Source organism: Falco naumanni, chromosome 6 (genome assembly GCF_017639655.2).
Source record: "Falco naumanni isolate bFalNau1 chromosome 6, bFalNau1.pat, whole genome shotgun sequence".
Taxonomy (NCBI): domain Eukaryota; kingdom Metazoa; phylum Chordata; class Aves; order Falconiformes; family Falconidae; genus Falco; species Falco naumanni.
The window spans coordinates 85,745,677-85,771,950 of NC_054059.1; the positions used below are offsets into that span (position 1 = coordinate 85,745,677).

Below are 26,274 nucleotides of genomic sequence, written 5' to 3' on the forward strand. Positions count from 1 at the left end.
GTGCTTATTCAAAATAAATTCCATTCTTGCAGATTTATTAGTATTTCAGTTTGAAGGAAAGAGAAGCTATTCGTATTTTCTACTTAGACTAATTCTATTTGTAGGTGATAAATTAATGATTAAACAGCAGCAACATAAACAAAAGAGATTTCTAACATATGTTGGACATTTTTAAAAAACAGAAATGTATTTGCCAAGAATGCTCTGGACAGAAATTTTATTTAGTGTATATATATGGAAAACATACAAAATCAGCTAAACACTGTGGAAAATATTAGTCCATTTTCTCTACTCATAATTTATTTACTTTATGATGAATTCACTAAGGCAAACCATGTCAAAAATATCCCCATTACTGAAGGCCTGCCTCGAATAAACTTACTTTTGTCTATTACTGAAACAGACTGCACCTCCCTGGTTAGTTTGAGAGGAAGCTGGAATCTTACTTTTCTTTGAGCTCAGGGACTAAGCCAGAGACACTGACCACTTGCTGAAAAATTGCTTGATAAAATAAATACCAGAGCATGTAAACCATTCCAATATTGCTTCAGAAAAACCGATTCAAAATGACAAAAAAAATAAGTACAGGCATACTATTAAACAGAAGCCTTGTTAATGGCATGGCATCAGAACGACAGATTTTGGGATATTACTTTTTAATAATCCTGTATTTAATAAGGGAAAATAACATGCATGTTTTAAAAATTAATGTAGATAGATACACATGAGTATTGAATGCTTCATGAATTCTTTTTTTTTTTTTTTTTTTTTTTGTTTGCTACAGACACTGGCATCTAAGCAATGAAAACACAGATACTAGAGACAGTCCCACCCCTGTTTTGGCATATACAGCCAGACACAGAGTCACAGGTTTCCGAGCCAACAATTAATATTTCCTGTAACCTGGAAAGCAAGGAGAATCATGTGGCTAGCAAGTCTGTCCATGGCATGACTCAAAGTCAAGGACTTAATTCTTCTTCATTGTAAATGATGACATACGTGCTTTCCCTTTTTGTTGAGAAAAATGGATGTGGAACAATATCTTAACAGTCATTGTCTCTCATTATTATTGCCACTGGGAAAAAAACTTATATTCTTTAGGAATGCTTAAAAATGTTTGAAGAACACATTTCTAGACAAGATTTGAACTGTAGAGTTATAGATTGCTAATGTAGGATATTAAACCTCTAGTTAGTTAAAAAGCCTCCATAGGAGCACACGACAGCGTACTCCTCCTGTGCTCTGTAAGGTAGTTTTTTCACCATAAACCCAACCAAATAAGAAAGTGTTCTGTAACTGGTACTGAATTATTTTATATGCAACAAAGTTCTTTAAGTTGCACAAAAAGACACTGACTTCATTGCATCAAAGTGTTAGTTTAGTTTGATTTTACATGCTTTTTCTCCAATTCCAGAAAAATACCTGTGCGATAACCAAAGCAACTACTATTACAGGAAGAGAGAATTCCCCACCTCAGTTGAAGTACTCTAAAAAAAACTATAAATTAAAAACTGTTGAGCCTCAAATACATGTCTAAACAACTAAACAAACATGGCTGAATATTATCCTAATTTAAGTTTTACAGCTATTCTCTTTATTAGAGTAGCAGTCACTTTATTTATATGCCTCGTGATAGCTCTAGAAGCCTAATTATAGACACTGAGCTTTAAGTTTTGGCAATACATACTGTGTGTAGACAGGCTAACTGATCCCCTCCCTGTATTATGGGGAAATAAACTTTACCAGTTTAGACTATGCAAATCTTTACTGCAAGAACTGTGAAATGCAATTCCCACAAAGCAGCTTTATTGAATTACAGGAGAGAACGCTAGCATAGATCACCTTATATAGCTAAAAATCTAGTACAGATATAATATAGCACCGTTTATTTTCAGAAATTATTTTGATGAAATAGCCCTATACAATCTCTAATTTTAAGCATACAAGATGGTAGATATGGGAGGAATTGATAAATAAGACACACTGGTTCAGGTAACATTATTTTCTATATTTACTGATAACAAATTGTATTAAATACCAGGAAAGTGATACACTACATGTGAAATCGGTCTCTGGAAATGCATGGTTTCTCACAGAATACATTTTTTAAACTAACTTAATTTTAATAGGCTTTCACCTATGCAAACTGTCTAGGAAACTTCCAAACATTAATATCTGTATAGTTCCCTAGTTAAGAATATATGGACTTTACTAAAGAGGAAAAACCCACAAAAATAAGACAACAGACTTACCTGAAGCCCCCTTCTCATGCATTTTTTCGTCGTGCTTGCTATCTGGCTTGCAACCATTCTTTTCATCAGCTTCATCATCACCCCACCAGGCTGGCTGTCCGTACAAAGGTGTCCCACGAGGCATGGCAGAGAGATCTATAAAACCAGCCCAAAGCGGAGGAAATTACTTTTCTGTTTAGTTGTGATGTTTAGGTTAAAATAACATGAAGAGAAAGTCATTTGCTTGGGTCATTTCTCCTGGAAGCTGAAGGGAATCAGCTGCATGTATTTGCCTAAATACAAAACAAACTTGGAGGCTGGATAACTGATCTGGCTTCTAAATATAAAAGCTTAGTAACAACCTGATCAAAACTTCTGACACAAATGTTTATGCAAAGGCAGCTGACATCTCTTATTGTTACCCTGATGTATCCGTAAACATTACTTTCTGCTTTCAGTTTGAGGTCATCCGCACAGCAGTACATTTGTAAAAGCTGTCCACTGCTATTTCTGTGAGAAGATTCTCGTTTTTACCCACACTGACCTTTCAATGAAATCTGAACTCCCTGTGTGAAAAACTGATCAAATTTTGCAATGTAGCCACGGTTCCAAATCGCTGACAGCTACTACAGAGTGCTTAAAGTTACCTTGCGTAAAACGTTACTAAGCACAGCCTTTTTTTTTTTTTTTTTTTTAATGTAATAGTTAAATTACAGTACAATTAAAAATGCCATTTCTTATATAGGATGTACACATGATTAAACACATTCAAACATAAAAATTAACTAAGAAACTCCCCCACTGATACAATTAAGATTTGTACCTTGATGATAAATTGACTGGATTAGTTGTCAACTGATCTCTTGGAACAATACTTCACCCTACTGAGATTTAGCTCAGTAAAAAAGGCAGAAATTCAATTCCAAAATTTATTAATTACACTTCAAGTATGTTTAAAATGTCACATTATGTGGACTTTTTACTATCTACAGAAGTTCAGAAGCATGCTAAAAAAGCAAATGAATATCCTTTTCCAAGTTTTTGTGCTTCTGCAGCAAAAAAGAACCTTACCCATTGATTTCTCTTCAGATTTCAGTGCTTCTGTAGTTTTGTGGTGCGCTTCAGCTGTGGAGTCTGTTACCTTGGACTCTGAGCTTTTTGAGTTGGTTTGCTTCACACCTTCTGCCTCTGAAGATTTTTGGAATAATTGGAGTTGGCTTGTGAATTTTTCATGCTACATATCATTGAATAGGGGAAAAAAAAAAGCTCAATGAGTGGAAACCCCCCCTACATCACCAATAATTACACAATGACAGAAGAACATCTAGGAACTGCATGTTGTTACCTTAAGGGCTTCTTCTGGGACTCTCATCTCTCCCCTGACAACAGTAAAAAGATTAGTATGTAGGAAATGCTAAGGAAAATACTGGAAAGATTTCTCAAGTCATAAGAGGATTTTACAGAAATCAAAAGTTCTGCAGCCTATTCTGCCACTGGAATGGTAACACTTCTACAGATACGTCACTGTTAGGATGAGCATGTACAATCATATTCATCAAAACAACTGCACAATACAATTATTTACTATTTATTAACAGAACATGAGTAGACACTTTAAGGTTGTAACTACAAGTTTTTTCATTCAGTAGTTTGCTGAGTAATTATTTGTAATCTTCTCTACTTGTAAACAATCTCATATGATGCAAATAGTTGTGTATTTGCCTCAAAGTAATGTTTCTTAGCAACATATGAGTTACACATTAAGTTTTAAGTTGTAATTGGAAGTTGAGGGTTCCTCAGTGAGAAGAAATGGAATGTACTTTATTGATAGTTCTGATCAAGGTACAGTATTCTAAAATGTGTCATTTTCTCTAATACAGGAATTTTTGTAATAAAGAGAAAGAAATATTTCAAAGTTGCTTCTCAAATAGTATGAGCCCCCTTAATTTAACATAACCATACTTAACAACAAAAGAATGTCCCAACACTTTGCATTTTTATGACAAGGATATCATATCCAAATCTCAGTTTATCTTCTAACTTCAGAGTGATGTATGTCTGTTCCGGAATCCTCACATCATTCACAAATGTCTACAGAAATAAATGAGGACAGAAAGAGATACTGTTATATTCCCAAATAATAAAATGACAAATCACTTCAGTAACTTTATAAGAAAGTTTTCAGCACTGCAAGTTTTCTACTGGTGATCCACTGGGGAATTAAACTATAAGCTCAAATTGCCACCTGTTTCACAAAATATTTCAAAAGAAAGGTTAAACACCAGTCACTAACCAGGCTGCTGACACCACACTGGCCTTGAAAAGTTTCTTACAAGTTTACTCTTGCTAGCAGCATTTACTGAATTGTTGATTACCAGTCCCTCAAATTAGCACCTCCATTCATTATTTTTCTTGTCGTTTGCTTTTTCAATCCTAATTAGGTGTCAGAATTGATTTATCATCACATTTGTACATCATTTAACACTGGATATGAGAGTTATGAGGTAGCTTATAATTTCCAAGCATTATCAAAGGACTAAAAGGAAAAATGGATCAAGCTACTGCATCTGAGTAACTCCAAATAGCAGTGATAAAAAATTCAATATATTGTGACTCTTTCAAGAGTAGGTATAACGACATTTGTAAGCAGAAAGAGCATTATTATACCAGCTAGCAGCAAGACAGAGGAAATTCTGTAGGTTTCACAATATCTTTTAAAATTCAGTTACTAGTACAATAAGTAATCCTCTTGTCTTTGAAATCACTGGTGGAAATATAGTTGGAGAAATCAGACAAGCTTTCAGTGATTTGGAAAACAACTTGTGTACCTGAAAGTTTTCTCAGTATCAGTTGGCCAGTACAGATTAAAAACCACTTTTATTTCAAGGTCTTGATTAAACCAAACAGCAAAAAATCACATGGAATTTGCAAAACCATGCTGGTATAAATTTCAAAAGAACACCTAAGATACATACAATAACTAATTACAGAAGCAGCAAGGAGGAAGAATAGCACATGTTCAAGTCAAAATGGTTCTGAGATGTAATTTGGAAAAGCTGGAAAATATTTTCTTTCATCTCTGTGGGAAAATAATTAAATGAATATAAATAGGTCTTGAAGTTAGATTATTCAAGCCCTAAGAAAATTTTAAACCAGACACAAGCCCTTGTAAGAATGGGGCGTGTGGGGGGTGGGATGGGGAGAGCAGGGAAGAGTTTATTCCGTCATTGGAACTGATCTGTATCTTCAAAGACTGATGGACAGTCTTAGCAAGGTAGACTGTCAGCGTCAAGCAAACTGCCCTGGTTACTAATGTCAGCAAGACTTGAAGTTGCATGTGGTGACTTCAGGCAGCAGAAATCAAGGACAATTGCACACTAAGGGAGGAGTGGATGTTAAAGAGCTGAGACTGTTCTTCTCACAACTTGCCCTTCTACAGTGGAAGAATATGCTTAAACCTTCAGGTAGAGACTTCTCCCAGAACCTGCCATCTCCCAAAGACAGTTCTCAAACTGACCCTTCCGGTCATCCTGAGTCATATCACCACCCTTAGAACTCTCTAAATTACACTGAACCTCTTAACTGCGAAAGTGAAGTGTTTCTTAAACTGAATTTTCTACCTTCAGAGAAAACTCTATATTGTCAGTATCTTCTGAATTCACTCAGTGACAGAGAAACACAGAAGGGTGAAGGCATGTTTATGTTTTGCCTAGCAGAATAGAATATGAAGCTCTCAGTTACAAGAACTACAGATCAGGCTACAGAGAAAAAACAGTTCATGTAACTCTGTATACTATTTAAAACACTTTCAGAATTACAGAACCTTGAAGAGTTTGAGCTGACAGAAAACTGCACAGCATCTTGCCTTAAACTGTTCCTGAAAGCTCAATTCAAATCTGCATTAAGAAGAAACAATTTACACTCTAAGTTCCTCTCCCCTATACTCTCCCCTAGCATGAAATCTTCCCTCTCCTTAATAGCTGAAAAGAACACAACATCTGGACTTACAAGATGGTAGCATCTTCCTTGTAAGAAGTATGAATAATCAGCTATAGGTGAAAAGTATCTTGTTCCTTGGCGTTGCTTACTTCATTTTCTTTTAAAATACAAAATGAAGCCTTAATTTAGGGCAAATTCAAGGCAAATAAAATATTTATGGACTAGCTAGTCTAAGACTGTTGCATTACTTTATGAATTATTTATCAGTTGTATATTTTCCCATTAAAATATACAACTTAAAAAATTTACAGCTGCTTGATCATTTTTACTTTTAATAACAAATGCATGGTAATACTATGGATAGGAGATTAAACATCCAGGGTGCCTTTCTGAAACAGATTTATTACTGGTGTGTGCTGGTTTTGGGAACTCAGAATACTGCAACCCCACAGGATCATCCCACTTAAAAGAATTAACAGTTACTTAAAAACCACTAACTTAAAAGAATTCTACAACAACATGTACATGTTTCTAAGGAATGCAGCAACTGAAATATGCCATTTTTTAATCACTTTGAAGTCAGGGGCAGACACACACAAAAAATACACTTAATTATTCAATTAAGCCAAAATGTGAGTCTTTTAACATCGTGTTGCTTATCTAAATCTAGTAGTAGATGAAGTCTGGAAAGACAGAAACAATGTAGTTCCCCAAAATAGTAAAGGGATCTTCTGGTTGTTTGTTGGTTGTTTTTTTTCTTTTCCTAAATGAAAACAATGTTTATTTCATTATCTAAGGAAATTGCTTATCTACTTCATAGAAAATATCTTCCATGAGAAGTAAGAATTAAAGGTACAAGTATTTACTGGTTTGTAAGCACGAAACTTCGAGTGGTGTTTAATGCATATTTATTCCACTTTAACGCTGTGTGAGACCATGTGAAGAATATCCTCAAGGCAGCCTAAATGTTAGTGAATCAACAAAATTCAAGCCACCTTGCGGACATACATTTAGGTATATATGTGTGTGTGTGTGTGTGTGTATATATACATACATACATACATATATACACACACACATATTTTTCCTCCCAGGTCATCAGAGCTCTGAAATTCATGTGCATGCAGAACACTCAACCCAGAGAACTCTGAAGGCAGTATGTGCAGTCTACATATATCCTCACAACTGAACTGATGGCATACAACCACCAAGCCTCAGTTGCTTTGCCACTGGAGAGTTAAAATGCCACCACAGGTTTGGGATGCAAAACAAAGCTAGCTTGAAAAAACTAGTTACTATGTAAATAAGGAATCCTTCCACCCCCTTAAATGACTCTATGCACATTTTTATATATTCATGATTTCCAAAGCTTTATTCTTCAAATAGTGAGAGAAAACTCTCTTTGAGCCTTCACAAAGTTTACTGAGCATTTCACAATCCAGGCCTAAAACATCAGTGTCAATGGACTTTCACTATCTTGTAAATATTCCTGAGAAGAATGCTATTCAGCAAGGCCATGAATGTTTGATAATTTTTCTGCTGTGTTTTTGAGGTCAGAAGTCAAAGGAGAAAATACAACTGAATTCTGTTGATATTGGTGAAATAATAGATTATATCTTCGCACCCATACATATTTTCTTCAGATTTTGAGAAATGTCTTAAACCTATTTTGTATGAAATAAAAGACAAGCAGGAATGACCAGGAGGAGTCACGATGGATTATTACATATAAAACTTTACACTGTGTAAATTGCCTTTTGCTTTACCTTCAGATGTAGATGTATAATATCCAGGATGAAGACTGCTGTAACCCTTTCAATGAACTGAGTGGGAATCAACCACACAGGTAAGAATAGTCAGGTACTGGGGAATCAGGTGCGATTAAAGTTCATCTCATGAAATTATTTAAGACTCACAAAACTCAAAATAAAAGCCCTACATACTCATAGTAGCCATCTCCCCTTAAACACTGAATTATCTTTTGTGGTTAAAGTGTGTTACAGCAAGAATGGAGTGGTCCTGTATACTAAGAAAAGTATGCATCTGTTCTCCAAAGAAATGGGTCTAGCTGGGGAGGCTCAAAATAAACATTTGCTCTTGATGAAGCAAGCAAAACAAGAACTTGTAGAAGCTGATGAAGCACTAAGAGGAACTTGTCCGTTAGGGTGGTGGTGTTCTCAGTGGAAGCAGTAGCGAGACTAAAAGAATTTCTTGCCCAGTTAGTAGTTCACCACATAGCACAGAGGCACTGCATATAGTGTTTTGCCACAGAATTTAAGTACGGTGTTATAAAATTATGTTTCCTATTTTGACCTGAAACCAGGTAAGCAGAGGGATGTAAGAAAAGCAAAGTTGGAAAGAGACAGTAAGGGAAGCACAAAGAGCAAAGACTGAACATCTGAGATTTAATATTCTCTGTCCCAAAACTGTGGAAAGAAAGAGCTCCTTTGATGTCTCTGGGTAAACAGCTATAGCGCAACTGACACCTCAAACTTGAGAATGAATCAGATCAAGCGAAGCAAGTAACTGAAAGCTCAGAGGCAAAGAAAGGAATAGAATGAAGGCCTTTTAACATATATCTTCATTAAATGAAGTTTTGTGACAAGGCAATGAAAATCTGAAAGTATGCCTATTGACTACAGGAGTAACATAGAATTAGGGAATAAAAATAAATGGCTCAGCAAAAAATTACTATGCGCTGAGTTAATTTTTGATCACTGACTTGAAAACAGTGCATTGACTTTCAATATACAGAGGTATATTAAATATTTAAGGAGTAAAGTTCTTACATGTCTACAACTGTTCAAAGGATATAACCCTTCAGGTTACAATGGCTTCATACAGACTTGAGACTCTGACTCTTTAGAAGGCGAAGTTAGTTACCTTAAAATACAGAAAACCTAATACAGACGGACTAACAGAGGTTTTCTTTTGAAATGCACTTGAAGATCAAACACAAAAACCTAACTCAATGCTAACAGGCAGCAACTTGAGATTTCTTCACCTTCTTTTTTTCTCTAAACATTTGAAAAGCTGTTCACTACCAGTAGCTTTCTAAATACTGATTCAAATAAGCAATCACAGATGGACTTATGATTTTATTCTGTATGCACCCATGACACAGTCAAATATTCAAAGTTATATAAAACAAGAACCGTAACTAGTGTGTATAAACAGATCATAAAGAAATATCTAAAAGGCTATAAAAATATGACAAAGTTACTGTTTTTAATAATCTTTTATGTTATTAAGAACACTTATGAAAGGTGAGGCTTACTGGTAATACCGTCTACACAATTCCTAGAAAAGCCTTAAAACTTAAAATGTCATATGAAACTCTTATTTTGCTCATAACTTTGCATTTTTCCTATAAGAGTTTGTAATAACTTGACACGTATTATTGCTAATGCAAATATTGAATTAAACAGGTTTACATATAACAGCGTTATTGCATACTTTATCATATATGGAATAGTTTAACATTCTTTTCTGTATGAAAAAGGGAGAAAGAATAGCATAAGAAACAAAAATCTATTTCTTAACCAGATATTTTAGAGATTGAAATACCTTTTTTTTAATAATATACTCTAGATTTTTTCCTACATTTCTGAAATACAGAAGAGTAGCATATTTCTTTTTATTCATTTGAGTTTTTTCCTACTGCTAAGGCCCTCTTATTATTGGCATTTACTGCAGCCCTTTAAATAACATGCAGTAGAAAACTCCCAGAAAAATACATTCTCCTTTTGAATGTGCCCCAATTTCCGATCTTGCATTAAAGAGGTATTAATGTACACTTGTTAAGTCATACCCTCTTTGCTCAAACAAAACCCCAAAGCCAACATAAAAAGACTATGGGTAGCTATCCACTTCTGATGTTAACTTACCCCATTCAAGCTGCCCAAATCCTTCACCAAGTGTTCATCCGTAGAGGCATCATAGTTAAGGACAGCATGTTGCTTGTCCACACTTCGTGACTAAAATAGATATACAAAAATTATATAAAATAAGGTAGATTAAGATAGCATTAATGGCTATTTCTTAAAGGAGTGTTATTATTTTCTTTCTACATGACATATTTATTGAAATTATATTTAAAAGTTAGTCTCACATATGAGAAAACTCAGTCCCTAACCTTACCCAACCCTGGTCCCAGGTGCCCATAGCAGAATCTTAAAATAAGAATTATTTTCTTAATGTTTTCCCAAATGTGATTGTACGTCAGATCAAGCCATAACTTATGCAAAGATATTTTTTTTTTCCAGTTCACCACAGTACCACTGATGTTTAATTTAATATCACCAACTTCACCTTTCCCTCTCTCTCCCCTTAACTACATGCATTCAAGACTGTGGTGTCCTGGCCAGCAGTCAAGCACCACACAGCTGCTCGCTCACTCCCCCTTGCCCCAGTGGGATGGTGGATAGAAGAGGAAGAGCAAAAGCAAGAAAACTCATGGGTCAAGTTAAAGATAGTCTAAACAGCGAAGGAAAGAGGAAGAAGAAATAAAACAAATCAAGTGATGCAAAGGCAATCGCCACCTCTCACAAGGAGACCAATGCCCACCAGTTTATGAGCAGTGGTTACCTTCACCAAAGCCCCCTCCCTCAGTTTTTATTGCTGAGCATGACATTATATGGCACGGAATATCCCTTTGGTCAGTTTTAGTCAGCTGCCCCAGTTGTGTTGCCTCTCAACTTATTGTGCATCCCCACAGTCATGTGTGTGTAGGAGGAGCAGACTGAGAGAGTGCCTTAAAACTGTGCACACACTGTTCAGCTACAGCTAAAATACTGGAGTGTTATCAACAGTGTTTTGATCACAAATCCAAAGCATAGTACCATAGGGCTTCTATAAAGAAAATTAACTCCAACTCAGCCAGACCCAGTACAAAGATTTATATATGACTGCATAAATAATAAAAATCACAAAATAACTATGCTAAGAGCTGTACAAATATAAGAGGAAAACTCCACCCTCAGTTAAAATAAATTCGTTACTGGCATTATTTTAGACAAAGATGCTTAATTTCAATCCAGACTAAGAAAATGTTCAGAATACAGAAAATGAGAATAGTCTTATTTAAAAATAAATCTGGTATTATGAATAATGTATTTTTTTTTTCCTTGGAGATGATTTCCTTATCAAGATTCAAGAAGTTTTCTTAACATAATGGTGAAAGAAGGGAAAATGTGGTATTTATCCAGAAGCAGGGTGATGCATTGGAGCAGCCAGCTAAATACAAAGCCTGCACTCTATGTTTGAGCATATTTACAAAATAATACATTTAAAGCAAATCTGTATTCCCAGACATGAACAAAACCTCTTAGAAGAACAGTGTTAGGTACAGATCTGAGGTCAAATTCCATCAAACATGCAACACAGTTGAAATGCTTTTTAATGAGGCCTTTATAACATGTTTTCTGTCGAGAGATTATGAATAAAGCATTAAATTCTGCCTTCTTTATCATGCATTGTCCACATGCTTTGCAGTAAGAGAACCACCAAGTTGTCAAGAGTGGAAAGGGAGGTCCTACACAAAGAGCTACACATACAGAACAAGAACACATTATTAGCTTCTCTTTTGGTGGGTTCCTCCTCCTGAAGCTGTATGTGCTGGTACAATCATGCTGGCATGTAGACCAAACATAACGGCAGGTTAAAGAGAATATTCTTGAAAATCACCTCTTGATTCTTTTTACTAACTCTGAAGTCAATACATAACAAATAACATTTGTACGTAACTGGAATTTATTCACAATATTAATCAGAGGCAGCTGCTTTCAAAGGTAATGATGACTGAAGTTTTGTAAGCCAAACTAATAAATGCTTGGGTATTCAGCTTCACTCTAAGGACTGATCAACCATGGACAGGAGAAAGCATAAGGGAGAGAGAAGGAAGAAAAGGCTCCCTCTTTTGAGAAACAATAAGCCATTACAACAAGCTAGTAGTAAAATAAAAGCATTTTTTTATTATAATCTTCTGGTCTGGAACCAACAGGGTGGGGTTTTGTAGTTTCCCTTTTTGTTTGTTTTTTTTTGTTTGGTTTTTGGTTTTTGGTTTTTGGTGTTGGGGTCTTTCTATGTGTGTTTGGGGTTTTTTTTTTTGTTTGTTTTTTAATACTTCCACAAATCATCAAGATATCATACTGCCTGTCTTTAAAAGAGTATTTTCAATTACTTTCTAACAGGACTAAGTATTTCCATCAGCAATAAAACCTTTGGGTGCCTTCTGAGGTCGTGAGCTAAACACAGTTTTCTAGAGGTATTACATTCTCAGTAAAACACATAAAGATAAGTTTCTAGGCACTTCCTTTGCAAGTGAGATTCTAATTTCGCCATTATTGGCTGCACACACAATTCCTGGGAACAAAAAATCCAAAAGCAAATATTTTATTGATGGTAGAAAGGGTTGAGAATATTAGTTTTGAAGTTCAATCTTCTTAAGAGCTCTACACTAAACAAAGATTTCAAGAACAAACGCCTAAAATACTACCATTATGCATTCAAAAATGTTATGTACTAGAAAGAAGCAGCTCAGAAGACTACAGCTTTGATATTACAAAGTGCATGCGGTATGGCTACATAACAATACAGTTACACACCTTTAAGAGTTCCACATTGGGATCCTCAAAGTTGAGGAAGCTACCAAAGTATCAAACTATTTTGACTAAGACTTGTATTTTCAGTTCCACTGAAACCGTTACTGAGACTGAGTCATCCAACTTCCTTAGAAATAGAGAAATACTCTTCTCCACTAACTTCATTTGCCTTTGTACAATACGATCAGGATATGGGGATAGAGTTACATCAAATCACGTGGCTAAATTGGATTACAAGTTGCAGAAAAAAAGCAAGCTCTTTTCAAAAGCATCCAGTGCACTTAGCATTATGACATTTTACGGAGCACAGAATCTACTGATCATACTGCAAAATCTATGTCACCTTCTATTTTTGCATTCTGTTTGTACTTTATATGAAGGAAATGTGATCCTTTGCACTTCGATGGCAACTGTATGACTGATGGCAATACATTTAAACTAACTTTTTTCTATGAACACGAAACATTAATCAAAACAATCGTTCCTCCAACATCTGGGGAATTTAATTTTCAAAAGGAATCTGAAACTGGTGCAATTAAATTCATGATTTGAGCAGTTGCACATGGAAGGCTGATGCAATTAATTACCTGTAACATCAGCTCACAGTCATCTCTTCCAACAAAAATCATTTCTCGTGGCAGCCTATGGCGGGTGCCTCCACTGCTCACCAAAAACCAGGATGTTAAGCTCATTTTCTGCTTAGCTGATAAATCCTTGGCAAAGCTACGTCATCCTGCAGCGAGGAAGAAAGAGAGACAGAGAAATTCATTTTAGTTATTTTTAGCTACAGTTCCTGCTCAGCAAACACCGTGAGAAGACTACAAAAAGGCTCTGAAAATACAGCATTCTCAACAGCATTTACTGAATCCAGCAATCACAGGAAGTGACAGGCTCCAGATTTACATAGTCTGAGGCTCTGCTTCGTGCAACTAGGCAAACCTAATGGGAGGTAAGGTTCTTCAAAATGAACAAGCAGCTAGTTAATGCCAAAGCCGTATGTCAAGTTGTCAGAAAGCTTCTAACATTTGACCGCTTATTATCAAGATAATTGCTACATTAATGCATTTTCACTATCACAACCAATAAACAACGTGGCAAACATACACAGAATACAGCAAGTGATTTGCATGTCTGTCGTTACATTTTACTGCAAAAAAAAGAACTACCTCATTTGGTTTTAAGTTCGGGTCCTCTGTACAGCACCAAGTGAAAGTTTTAATTTAAGGAAGCTTTGCTTCTTACTTAACCTTAGATTATCTCAATAAAACTTGTATCTTGGAAATTCAAGAGTGTACATTTAGAATTGTAAACAAAAAATGCAAAATGAACAATTTAGAAGTTATTGATAAGTAATAAACCTGAAAGTAGTATTTCTACAAAACTTAACCTTAACTTTCCAATAAACAATCACATACTACATACTTGCACAGGAAAAAACCAAAACCAATAGCTATTTAAAATGTCACAAAATACAGAACAAAACAAAAATTGAAAACTAGGTAAAATCTTCTATGGAAAACTTCTTCACATAATATGGCCTACTTGAAACTGGACAAAAATATGATTAAAAGCACTGTCCACAGCAAAGCAATGGTTGATACTTAGAAAAGCCTTTAAAAAGTATTCCAAATCTCTCTTTTAAGAAAAAGGAAGCCAAAGCAATAATTTCATTAATTTATTGCCACTCTATATTCACTAAAAGAGAAGGTAAAGAAAATAAAAATCAACCAGTCTGCATTCATCTCAGTACCAAACAGCTGGCATTTCTCTCCTCTTTATACATCATTTAGTGAAATTATGCAAGGAGAGCAAATGTACTGTAAGCAGACTGCAGTGGACTTGAGCATAGTCTGCAACGTAACAAGAATGCAGCGAGGTTGTGAAAGCCAAGAGTAACACGTAAACACTAAGACCACAATGCCCCATTAGGCAAACTACACTTGAGAAAAGGCACCACAACTGATGAAAACTTAACAAAGAGGACTGAGGTAAGTCAAAACTGCATCTGAAAATGACAAAACAGATATCTACAAAGCTAAGTCAAAAGCATACCATCGCAGATGCTAAAATGAATGAGCCAAGCTGTCAACCCAGTTTAAAGTAATTAATGTAACTCAAATAGAAGAAATTAGAAAGATTTAATGTGCTAAAGATTTACTTAATAAAAAAGTAAACACTTATTTCAACGAAGTGTTCTCTTATATAGCGATACCTACAATAAGATTATCTTACCACAGCTGTAAGTAATCACAACACATTCTTCACATAAAACTTACATCTACTTAATGTTCTCCAAGTCAATGGAAGAAGTGATACAGCATCTCTATTAAACTTTATTCATTGAAAATATGAAGATTACAAATTACATCTAGAATGATAACTTGCTGAAAATGTAAAGACATCTATTTACCAAATAAGTGTTTTAATAATTAAAAGTTTATTCTGCACCTTTGAAGGAAATTAACATTTGTATTTTTAATTTAACCCAGTTTAAAACTAAAAGATAAACTAGGTCAATCAAATGACATTTTCCCATTCCTTTTAAGAAAGGAAAGGGAGTATCAAAAATCACCAGCCTAGGTTCCAGCTTTTAACAAGTAAATTAAATTAATGTTTGACAGCAAGCATGCTATTCACTATCAAATCTCCTCATTCTTTTTATATTATACTGCCTTTTAAATCTCCCATCTGCTTATCATAACATTTACACCACTTAGCCCTCCTGCTCTAATTGGAAATTCCTTATGAAAACCTTCAAGAGGGTATAAACTATTAGAAAAAGTTCTTAGTCAAAGACTATGTTTCAGTTTACATAGGTAGACTGTCAATAAAGGAGAAAAACTGTTTTTATTTATAAAACAGACAAGTAGGTTAACAACTAGAGCTAGAAAAAAAACCCCAAACCTCCCACAAATGATAAAGCCTGACAACAAACAGATTCAATTAAGCTATCTGAAATAATTTTTTTTAAAATGTATTATACAGAGCAATCATTGCCACATGGCTTGGAAGCACATTTGTAGTTAAAAGCTCATCACCATTTCTGTTGAACTTAATAACGTAGTTCTTTTCAAACAGTCCTGTCTCAACTGTGACGAATCATCAACCCAGATACATATTTTATTTTAAAGTAGTCTTTCGACTAAACCAGTGCCTTTGATCAAAGCTATGCTGAAATTCTGCATAGCAAAACTGGTTGAGAACAGGATACAGTAGCAATGATTACCAAAAAAAGTGCACTAAATTTGATAGGAAACTGCACACTTATTAGTTATATAGACAGTATATGGACAATTCCATCAGACACTGAAAACTTCATGAAAGCTAACGATATTTTGAATACACTGCTGTGTTAGGTACTCTAGTTGTAGTACTCTGAACAATACAAGGATGAAAGACTGTCACTGCCTAACAGATACAAAATTAAATTATTCTACGACGGGTGCAAAATCATCAGAAGTGGCTCTTTACACAGTGTAAATTTAAGTCATGATAATTCTTGTCATGAAATGTTATGGATACTAAAAGGTTACACAGGGTTCAAAAAACAATAAGCATTCACAAAAAAAAAATATGTCTGTTAAACACAATGACCTCACTTACAGCTCAGGAACTGCACATGCTGTACATTTTGGGAGGCTGGGAGTATGCTCTAGCGAGGCTTCACTTGCTATCGTCCTACTTAATAACCTCTCTTCCTTACTTACCCTTTGTTTATGCATAACAGGATACTCGCCCAGATGGACCTGTTTTTCTCCAGTACAGACTACACTTTATAATTGAAGTATTCACAAAAAACCATTATGATTTCTACTCTAGAAAAATGAATTTTAAATGCTTTACTGAAGCGTTTTGTTTTACTTGTCTTCCTAATAGGGCAGTATTGCGTTGTAACCTTCGAACAAACTAGCAAACATTTCAGCATTAAGACCTGATTGTTCAAAGCGATACTTCATTCTCGATACCTGGAAGTCGGTTGCTGAGACATCTACTGCAACTGCAAAATATTTCCTTGTCTGCAGAAGAAACAGCATTTCATGGTGAAGGACCATGAATATCAAAAGGCAGCAATCAGTGTGTAAGAATGAACACATGGGTAACAAGTCATTTGAAACAGATGACAGAGCAATAGGGATATTGGCTGCACCAGCCCAGTAAATATAATTCAGTCCTAAGAACTAAAGCCCTGCATTACGTAGCCAAAAGATGGGTGTAACCAATTTCAAATATGTTTAGACAAACACTGCCAAGATTATAGTTCTTACAATGTTACTGTAAGCAAAAATCCTTAATAATCTCACACTTGTGCAATCTAGTCTACATCTTTGCCTGTAACTGTTCTCCAACTAAACCATTAGTGAGTACTGAGACACTGATCCTACAGAGAAACAAAAAGCTACGTTTAAAATTTAAACTAAACCGAATATATGCCTGAAATTCCAACTTTAAAGCATCATAGTCCTTCATAGTAAGAATAAAAATAGCATAATTTTAATGGTACACAATTATTCTATTACTGTAAATAAGATCAGATTTAAGAATATTTTAAAATAACATTACAAAAACCCTGCACCAAGCTGAAACACAGTACTGACAAAGCTGCAAGCCCTGTGTTTCCCATTACTTGGCCTTGTAAGTTCCTGTTTCCAGCTGCTGATTTTTTTGCTGAAATTAAGTTTACCTTCTCATGAATATCCTCAAATATACTAGTCCCTAGTATATTTGGGGAATCTTCAGAAGAAATGACCTAAACTTCTGAAACAAGGTTAGAAGAAAATACTCTATGTTACAATCTTTCAACAAAAAAACAGTAGCACCTTATACATACAAATAGGTAACTGAAATGTGACAGGACACCTCAGTATCAGTTTCTACCTTTTAATATCACTCTTGCACGAATCTATCCAAATGCAGACAAGCAATAAGCTTCTGATAAATTTCCATGTGTATATTACTTCAACAAGTACACAGATACATTCTGTCAACACATCTGTCTACACAGATCATGCTTTACAATTTGCTTAACTAGCCATTTTTGATGTGCCAGTTAGCACCAAAAGTACGGCATCTTTGCCTGGCACTCTCAATTATAAGGACAGACGACCCAGAAGGAGAGACCACCACCACACCTGGACAGGACACTTGAGCTGGAGCTAGGCAGACTGCAATGAGGAATCAAGAAAGGTAAACATAAGGTGTAAGCCGTGACAATGGGAGAAATCAGAATTAAGAGAGCACAAATGGAGCCAGTAATGACTGGAGAAGACCTGAAGTTTAAGCTGATTCCCAAGTCACAAATAAATGCTGTCAGCAAGCAATACCGACTGGAAAAGTGTCTACCATGACTGCCTTATTGACTACCCAATGTAATTAAGGATACTACTGCCAGCAGTTCTATTTTTGACTGAAATGGAGAAATCTGTGTTGCAGAAAGAAAAGAGCAAAGTGAAGGTAATTCTAACCACGAGGGGATCGCTGTATCAATATAACCGATACTAAAAAGTAATCTATAAAGATAACTGATTTAAGTCTAGGAAGTTATAAATGGAAAACACCAGAATAATATTGTCTCCTCTCTAAAGCACTCTGAAGTTGGGCAGTATCACAATCAGTGTTCCATGTGCAATCATAATTAACCTACTTACATACATGCATTATAAAATAACCTTTAACAACATCCACACTTAACATTTTAACCAGGACTCTACCTTACTCAGGCGAAAACGACAAACTTAGCAGTCAGTTAATCAGTATTATTTTTCCTCCTCTCTTCATAAATTGATTAGCCTGTGCCTTATTTACTGCACATCACTAAAAAACTTTTGTGAATTATTAACTTCCTACTGACTTCAACTGCCATGCTCATCACCACAGCATAAGAAATTCATTAATACTTACAGTAAAATCTTCAAAGTTATCTCTATAGAGGGTTTATCATAAATAGGGAACTGTAGAGAGCACTTTCTAACACTAAAGTATCTTAATCTTGAGTATTTAAGTTCCAAAGCCATTAGCATTTCATCTTAAAGTACCTAGTTTTACACAACACTACAGGTGTTCAAATGGTCTCACTTCTTTCTCTTGTAACACTGAATGCCTAATTCTTTTGCAAGTAAAGCCACACGTAGGGTAGCTAGAAAATTAAGACCACTTTTTCCAAGATATGGGTAGGTGGCTAATCTGCCATCATAGGGCCTATAAATACAAGAAAATAATTCATACCCTATGGTAGCTTCTAAACGTTTTAGTCATGAAACTATCCTTGGTGCTTTCATAATCCCCTGCTTCTTTCACTACTCACATTACTGTCACCCCTAAAGGGGATCCAAACAGGCTCTTGGCTGAAACTGTTCTCACCAATTCCTAGGGCTAGTCCACCAAGTGAATTTATTAATGAAGCAAGTACCTCGTACAGGGAATGAAAAATGCAAAAAGATGTACACCTGAAGAACTTTTCATTGGGAACTGGAATTCAATTTATGTAAGCCATCCTTCATGTCACAGTAGTGTGCAACGCTGCTCCTTACAAGCCTTAAACAAACAAATACCCATCTATATAAAAGCTGTTTAGGCTAATGATCAATAAAAATATTTCTGGACAAATTTACGGACCTTCTGAATTCGGTGTACTTCATAAGGGGAAGCAAGAAAGTGTCAGTGCTGGCCACTGCTTGCCAAGCAACATGGGATACAGGTATAAAGGTTTAGCACAGTGAAAAGACACTACCCAAGTAATGGTTTTTGGTCAAGTCAAACCGGATCAAGTTGTCAAGCGACAATACTTTTCACTTTGAGACTTGTGTTAGTGTCATAACAATATCCATAAAGGTTAATCAAAATTTACCCTTAAAAGGCTGTAAAAAATAATAAAACAATAAAATCAATGAAAGCATAAATAATGTAAATTATGCTTAAAAACACTGAAAGTCTTCATCAACATCCCCCAGACAAGATGCATTCACATACTTGGGAAAGCTAACCAAAACAATCCTAGATTTTCAGCAGTTTGGACAACAAGCTAGAATTGCTATTACTGACTATTTCACTGACTGGAAAATTCAGTCTGAACACATCCCTCTAGAACCATTCAAATGCAATGTACAGCCCTGAACAAGAAGCTGTTCCCATTCACACTGATATAAAAAAATACTGCTATTAGTTACAAAGTTCATGAAAATTTTACACAATTACTCGTGAGTTAACATTGACATCAGTCACACTGATGAAGCTGGAGGGTACAGTCTGGAACCCTAGGGTCAGACCTGGCTTCAGGATCAGATTATCACAGCAGACTCAGTGGTCTTTGTGGGAAGAAGCATTTATTCCTCGTATTTTAATTACAAAAAGGTATAAAAGCCACCTAGCTGGGAATGCCTCTAAGGACAGAAAAATGTTTTTCTCCTCCATTCAAAGAGTTTGAGATCTCTGCAGAAGCAACCCAGATACTCTTCTTGCCCTGCAGGTCATCCCGTGTGTCTGATGTAGTAAGGACAAGAAAGCAGCTCAGGAGACTGTTGCCCTCTGTCAATCAGCAAATCTGTCCTCTAACGTGGCTACAGCTGTGGGACTGCACAAGCACCCCCTCCAGTCCAGGTCAGAATTAGATCTACGTCTATTTTATTGCTCTGACACACAGGAATAGCTGTCAGAACAGCAACTGAAATAAACCTCTTTTCCTGCCAACAGTGCAGCTGCACTGAAAGTTGCCTAGGGTTTTGATTTTGAGGGACAATGACTTAAAGGACCATATCCTACTCTGTTTTTTGATGTAACAATGACTAAAACCAAAACAACCCTGAGATCATAATTTCCTCTGCTGTTATATCAACAAATACTGCAAACAAATGTACAAGAATAAGGCTCACCCGACAGCTATCTTTGAGTGTCACAGTATGCAAAAATACATGATTTGCATGAACAGAGTCAGGATGTCTGTAACAAATTTGAAGTCCAACATTAAAAACTTCTACCAAAGCCAGTGCTATTTCCTTTCAGGAAAGGACTGATTCGTAAAGTAAGAGCATCTTTGCACAGGAGACCCGCATCCTTGCTACAGTCTATGCTTCCGTATCTCTAGTAACAAGCGCAACTACAGAAACAAGGAAAATAATACCAAAATGTACATAACTGGGTTTAAGTTCTTTCTCCATATAACTTTATTATAATTGAAAAAAAAAAAAATCTACCTATCATTACACTCTCTGATAGGCACGTTAATAGGCATATTAGTGTTGGAGATTTCTCCAAACTCTTGACAACTCTTGAGCAAAAACCATTGTCTGAAATGGTTTATTTGGGACTTACTGTTTTTGCCCATTCAGTGTATTTTAGGGAACTTTTGTTTATTTGTTCACAAAGTCAGATGACACAAATATATGACGTCTAATGGAATTTTAGTTTTCTTAACTTTTAACAGAAAGGTCTCTGGAATGGAAAACTCCTAACAGGGAGGAGTGCTTTTCTTCATCCAACTAAAATCAAATTATATAGCAATATTAACATGGTTTTCCCTTGACTTTGTTCTCCCTGAGATTGCTAACCTTGTCCTTAATTGAAGGAGCTACTGGGTTCTGTCATCCTTTTTTCAGCTTTTTATTGAAAAAAAGAGAGTGGTACAACTCTTCAGTCTCCATGGCTGGTGAGGACAATGTTTTCTTAACTTTTATAGAAGAGCATTCAGATAGCTAGTGTTTGGTGGTTTTTGGGTTTTTTTTTTTTGAAAATACAGAAAAACTATCGAAAATCTCACTGGAGTCTATTATTAGGGTTTTGCACTGAAGTTGCTGGGAAAGGGGAACCTCAATTTGTCCCACTTCTATCAGTTTGATGCCAGTGCCAGCAAGAGATGCCCAGAGCCTGGACAGAGATTGACGTTAACAGGAGAGCACCTGAAGAGCCGCACAAAGGAATTCCAGCCACTCCAGGCAGTAAATCAGCTTCATCCGGGGCCCAACTTAAATGCCTCTACTGAAACACAGGTAGCACAGGGAATAAACAGGAGGAGTTATGGATGCGCACACACCTGTGGGGCCATGATCTTATTGGCACCAGGGAGAGATGGTGGGATGGCTCCTATGACTGGAGTGTTGGGATGGAAGGATACAAGCATATTTCTTACTTCAAGCAAAAGTGTGTATTTTTTAAACAAATCATTTACATCTTTTAACTGTGTTCTCCTACCACACAGTTAGTAATTAAAACTCTTACTGAAACCATTTTAGTTACCTGAGGAAGCGGAACTTTTAGTAGTCACTTTTTTCCACCAATCGCTCCTCCCACCAGTAAGCTTTAGGAGAGCTGGAGATTTCATAGATACAAACCTTCTAAACATTTTGGGAGAATAGAGGGCTGAGCAGAACAAGTTCAATAGAAAAAGTCCGTCACCCCACTGGCAGAAACACTGTGCTACAAGTTTGACAGTTCCCAGCTCCTCCCAGCCTGCTGGCGGACCTGTGCTCACATGGCTCCTCTGTGCTCTGCTTCTGCAGGTTATTTCCCCAACAGAATATCGATGGTTCCCAACCAAGCGGGCAAGAGAGAGCGCATGTGCATGTTGAGGTTCAGCACAGTTTGGGACACAGAACAAATCCCTGAGAAACCAGGCTACTTGGTCTCCTGCATTTGTTTTTCTCTCCATTTTATCTTAACAGGATTGCTTAACTTTGAATTAAAAGCACAGTGCTTTCCTAATGTTGCCAGAAATTTGGAAGTGATTTTTTCCCTTTAGCCTTGGAGGTACAAGTGCTATTGCACATTAGAGGGAGGGGGACAGAACACAGAAACATATTTCCTGTACTTGGTCCACAAGATGAACAGGCTGATGGTCATCCCATCCAGGCACACAAGCATTTTCAACAGAATGAGCGTGTTCTCACGGTATTGCGAGTATAAACACACACACAACATAACGGCTTAAACAGAAGATGTTTCAATAATAAAGGTCCATCCACATCAGCCAATGCATCCATAAAAGTCAAGCTCTAGAGTTAGGAACAACTGCTCTAGAATATACCAGTGACTACAGATCTGCAACCTTCTGCAGATAGAAAGACAGTTGACATTTAAAAGAATACTGAATAAACATGACAGAACAATTCTCCTTCATTATTTGTGTTTTAACTCTGAGTAGTAAAAAACCCTCTACACATAATGTAGCTCTAAAGACGTTATTCCCAGTTTCTCCTAAAGTTCAATGTGATTTTCAGATGTTTTTGCAAATTTGGTTCAGAGAGAAAGAAAACATATTTTATGTTCAAATCCTCCACAATTTTTTATATCTGAAAAGGTGATAAAATTCCAGTGTATACATTATATTCAGAATTTATAATGAGACAGGAGCACCCTCTGCCCAAGTTTTACTGGCTGAAATGGAGAAGTTAGCAGCTTAATTAAATGTAAAAAGCTAAATATAGGAACAGTTTACTGGGCAGCCGTATGTGATGTGAATTTATACTGTGGCACCGCTTCCTTATTAGCAGCTCCTGTATACACACGTCCACTGCAGCAAATCTCAAGTATGCTACTTGGTGTGAACTGCCTTGTGTTCCTGGCACATGCCACACAGTAGGAGTTACTATGGAAATTTAACACATACAAAGCTAATATAGAGACTACCCTGTCATAAATTGCTTGCATGTCCAGAACTTCAGTGTATTGACTATTTTTCAACCTTAGCGTTGAAGACTCAACTGACAGGCAAATGAGCAGTTTTAACCCTTATCATATAAATGCTGAACTGAAGAAGTTGTGGTTCCACATTGGCCAAACTGAGTCTCACTGCTGTCAGGATCCCAGCCCTCTAGGCCCTGTCCCAGCTGCCAAGTGTCACAGCTTCTCCCCTTGCCTTGGCCGCAGGACTCGCATGGCTCTGCAGCTGAGCTCAGCTATTGCAGCACGTTCCACTAGTGACAGACTAACCCTTGCACTCTTCTCCCCTCCCACAAACAAATGAATGGTTCCCCGACGGTACGCACAGCAATCTAGCACCAAAGCAAAAGGAGCGGGGCTGTGTGGCTAGGGGTGGGAGAACAGGGAAGGGCAGGGCAGGACCAGGATAGCCAGCAGTCAGTTCTGCTTAGGCTCCTACGAGAGCATGGGTCACTTACACCAAATCCACCTAAGTCTTGCAGGACTACTTCTATTTAGACAGGTCTACAGTAACCATAAGAAGCATTAATAATTAATCAAATTTAGGTTAGTTTTTTATATTTCTCCATTAAAAATTAAAACTATACACTTTTTAAAAAGTTTTGGTGCATGTTTTTTCCCCCACTTGCCTCAACCTTTTCTTTAATGCACCACAATCCAATGATCAAATCTTTAGCCTCCCACCTCATGATACACTAATGCAGTCATTCTTCTAAATCTGCCTTAGATCAGTGACCCCAAGTGTGAATAAGTACCTTGAAAAGAAAGAAAGGAAGCATTCCTATGCAAGTAGCTATACAAATAAAACAATACACAGACATCTTTGCATAGAAATTTTTGAAGGCAATGGCATTGCCCGCCAAAAAGCACAATATATAAAAATAGAAAGGCATAATGCTTTTCTTGGTTTTGGAATGAAAGCGCACCAAGGGAAAGACCCACAAAGTCTGAGAACTCAAGGATCTTAATCTGGTAAACGTAGTCTTCTCCCAAAGCACTCCTTGAAGTAATTTTATGAATTGCACTAAAAATAACAGTATGTTTGTGTATTTTTTTTTTACTAAATCAAAGGTTTCAATTTGCTTCAACTGGGCAAGGAATGACTCGTGACTTCCTAGTTCACTGTCTTGTCCTGGTATTGATGCTTCAACTTTTCTTTTTTTATTTTGCTGCTACTTTACCAAAGTCTATACTAGGTGCTACAGGCTGCCCAGACAATACAAAAATGAAAATTAATTCACCTTATCAGACATGTAAGTAAATAACTGAAATGGTTACTGTGTAAGGCACATAAAATATGTAAACAGAATGACAGACCATGAAGGCAACATTAGAAGCTCTAGCAGAAAAAATCTTGCTTCTTAACAAACTAGAGCTCAGAGCATGATGAATAAAAACTTCAAAACATTTCTACTATGTGCAGGTACTGACATGTGATTCAGACATCAGGAACTGAGGCTGTTGAATATAGTTCTTAGTTCTGTCACAAACACTGACCTCAAAGCAAGTAACCAGGCAGCACTTTGAAACTATCGATCCACCTGCAGGGATAATCCTGCACGAGAACCATTATCAGTTTGCCCTAAAGGAGGAAGTTGACTGTTGCTATTTGCACTTTCAGCAGTGTTGCACCTGAACACGTTTATCTTCAGCTGTTGCAGTTAGTGATACAGTACACTCAAAGACAATGCAATGAGGCCACAAAAATGGAAAAGAGCAAGGGTGTGTGTTCATTTAAGAAAAGCCAGATAAATATATCTGTATGCAAGAAAATTATAAGTGATTTGTAAGTTGCAAATACTGGAGAAATGTTTGTTCCAGGAAAAAAGAGAAAGACACTACTACTGGAAAATGCCAAGCAATAAAGTTCCCATAGCAAGTTAAAGAATATAATGCAATAGCATTATATTGGGCCCTGCACGATTGTGTAAAAAGAGACCCTGCCATACACAGCAGTCATCGGCAGTACTTGAGGATTCACCGACTTCACCAAGACCTGGGGCAGACAGACAACTTATCCATTCTCAAGGAAGTCAAAAACAACTTTTTGAATGAGAAAAAGAGCCAATGAAACAGAAAATAAATTCGGTCATGGCAAACAACGATTAATGGAAGCAACAATACATTTTTTGCGATGGCAATCTTGTTTCAAATATTGTCATTGCTAAACTGTAAAAAACCAGAGCACCAAACTCAACGAAAACAAGTTTGTGACATCTCTGGACTTTCAAGTGACTGGCTCAAGCTATGCTCAAACTTAAGTTCACCCTGGCATTTTTTTGCATAAACATATTTTTTGATTTCTCATTCTTGGGTGAGTTTTTTTTGAAATATTTATTCTACTGACTATATCCAGCTACTAATTTTCACTAATTCCAGTTCTGTGCCAGCAACATTATCTTTCTCGCTGTTGTCCAACTAGGCAGAAAACTAAAGAGAACAAAGCCATGCAGTATCATACACATAAAAGGAAGAAAAAAAAAAAAAAGTAGAAAAAAAATCAGCATGTTTATCAGAAGTTTCTCTGCAGCTCCCCATAAGAGGGTGGACACAATTCCCTAAATCAGGAATCTGTTTTCAGCAGATGAAAAGCAGCCTAATGCTTCCATTCTTCAGACTGGCATTTCAGGTCTTTATAGATTTACATGTCTTTTTGATATGCTGCATAAGATAAGATTTGTAGGATTGATATTGGACATGCAATTGCACCTCTCAGAAGAGCACTCAGCAAGAAAATTACATACAGGTTTCTTTGCAATATATTAGGACCGCAACTGGTCTAAAAAATAGATCACGAGGTATATTTAGAAGCTGATGGATTAAGATTTGATTAATTAAAAATATGCTACAGAATT

At 36.3% G+C, this 26,274-nt stretch overlaps 1 protein-coding gene across 7 annotated transcripts in view; it reads right to left on the reverse strand.

Moving 5' to 3' along the window:
• Positions 1-26,274, reverse strand: part of CEP170 (centrosomal protein 170) — a 94,706-nt gene that overhangs the window by 61,658 nt on the left and 6,774 nt on the right. For all 7 annotated transcript variants that reach the window (XM_040598207.1, XM_040598203.1, XM_040598206.1 and 4 more), the window contains exons 2-7: positions 13,360-13,505; positions 10,058-10,147; positions 4,244-4,322; positions 3,577-3,635; positions 3,303-3,465; positions 2,253-2,387 (exon numbers count right to left, since the gene is read on the reverse strand). In XM_040598207.1, the coding sequence (XP_040454141.1) occupies positions 2,253-2,387; positions 3,303-3,465; positions 3,577-3,635; positions 4,244-4,322; positions 10,058-10,147; positions 13,360-13,464 (631 nt within the window). In that variant the 5' untranslated portion in view covers positions 13,465-13,505. The remainder of the gene's footprint in view (positions 1-2,252; positions 2,388-3,302; positions 3,466-3,576; positions 3,636-4,243; positions 4,323-10,057; positions 10,148-13,359; positions 13,506-26,274) is intronic.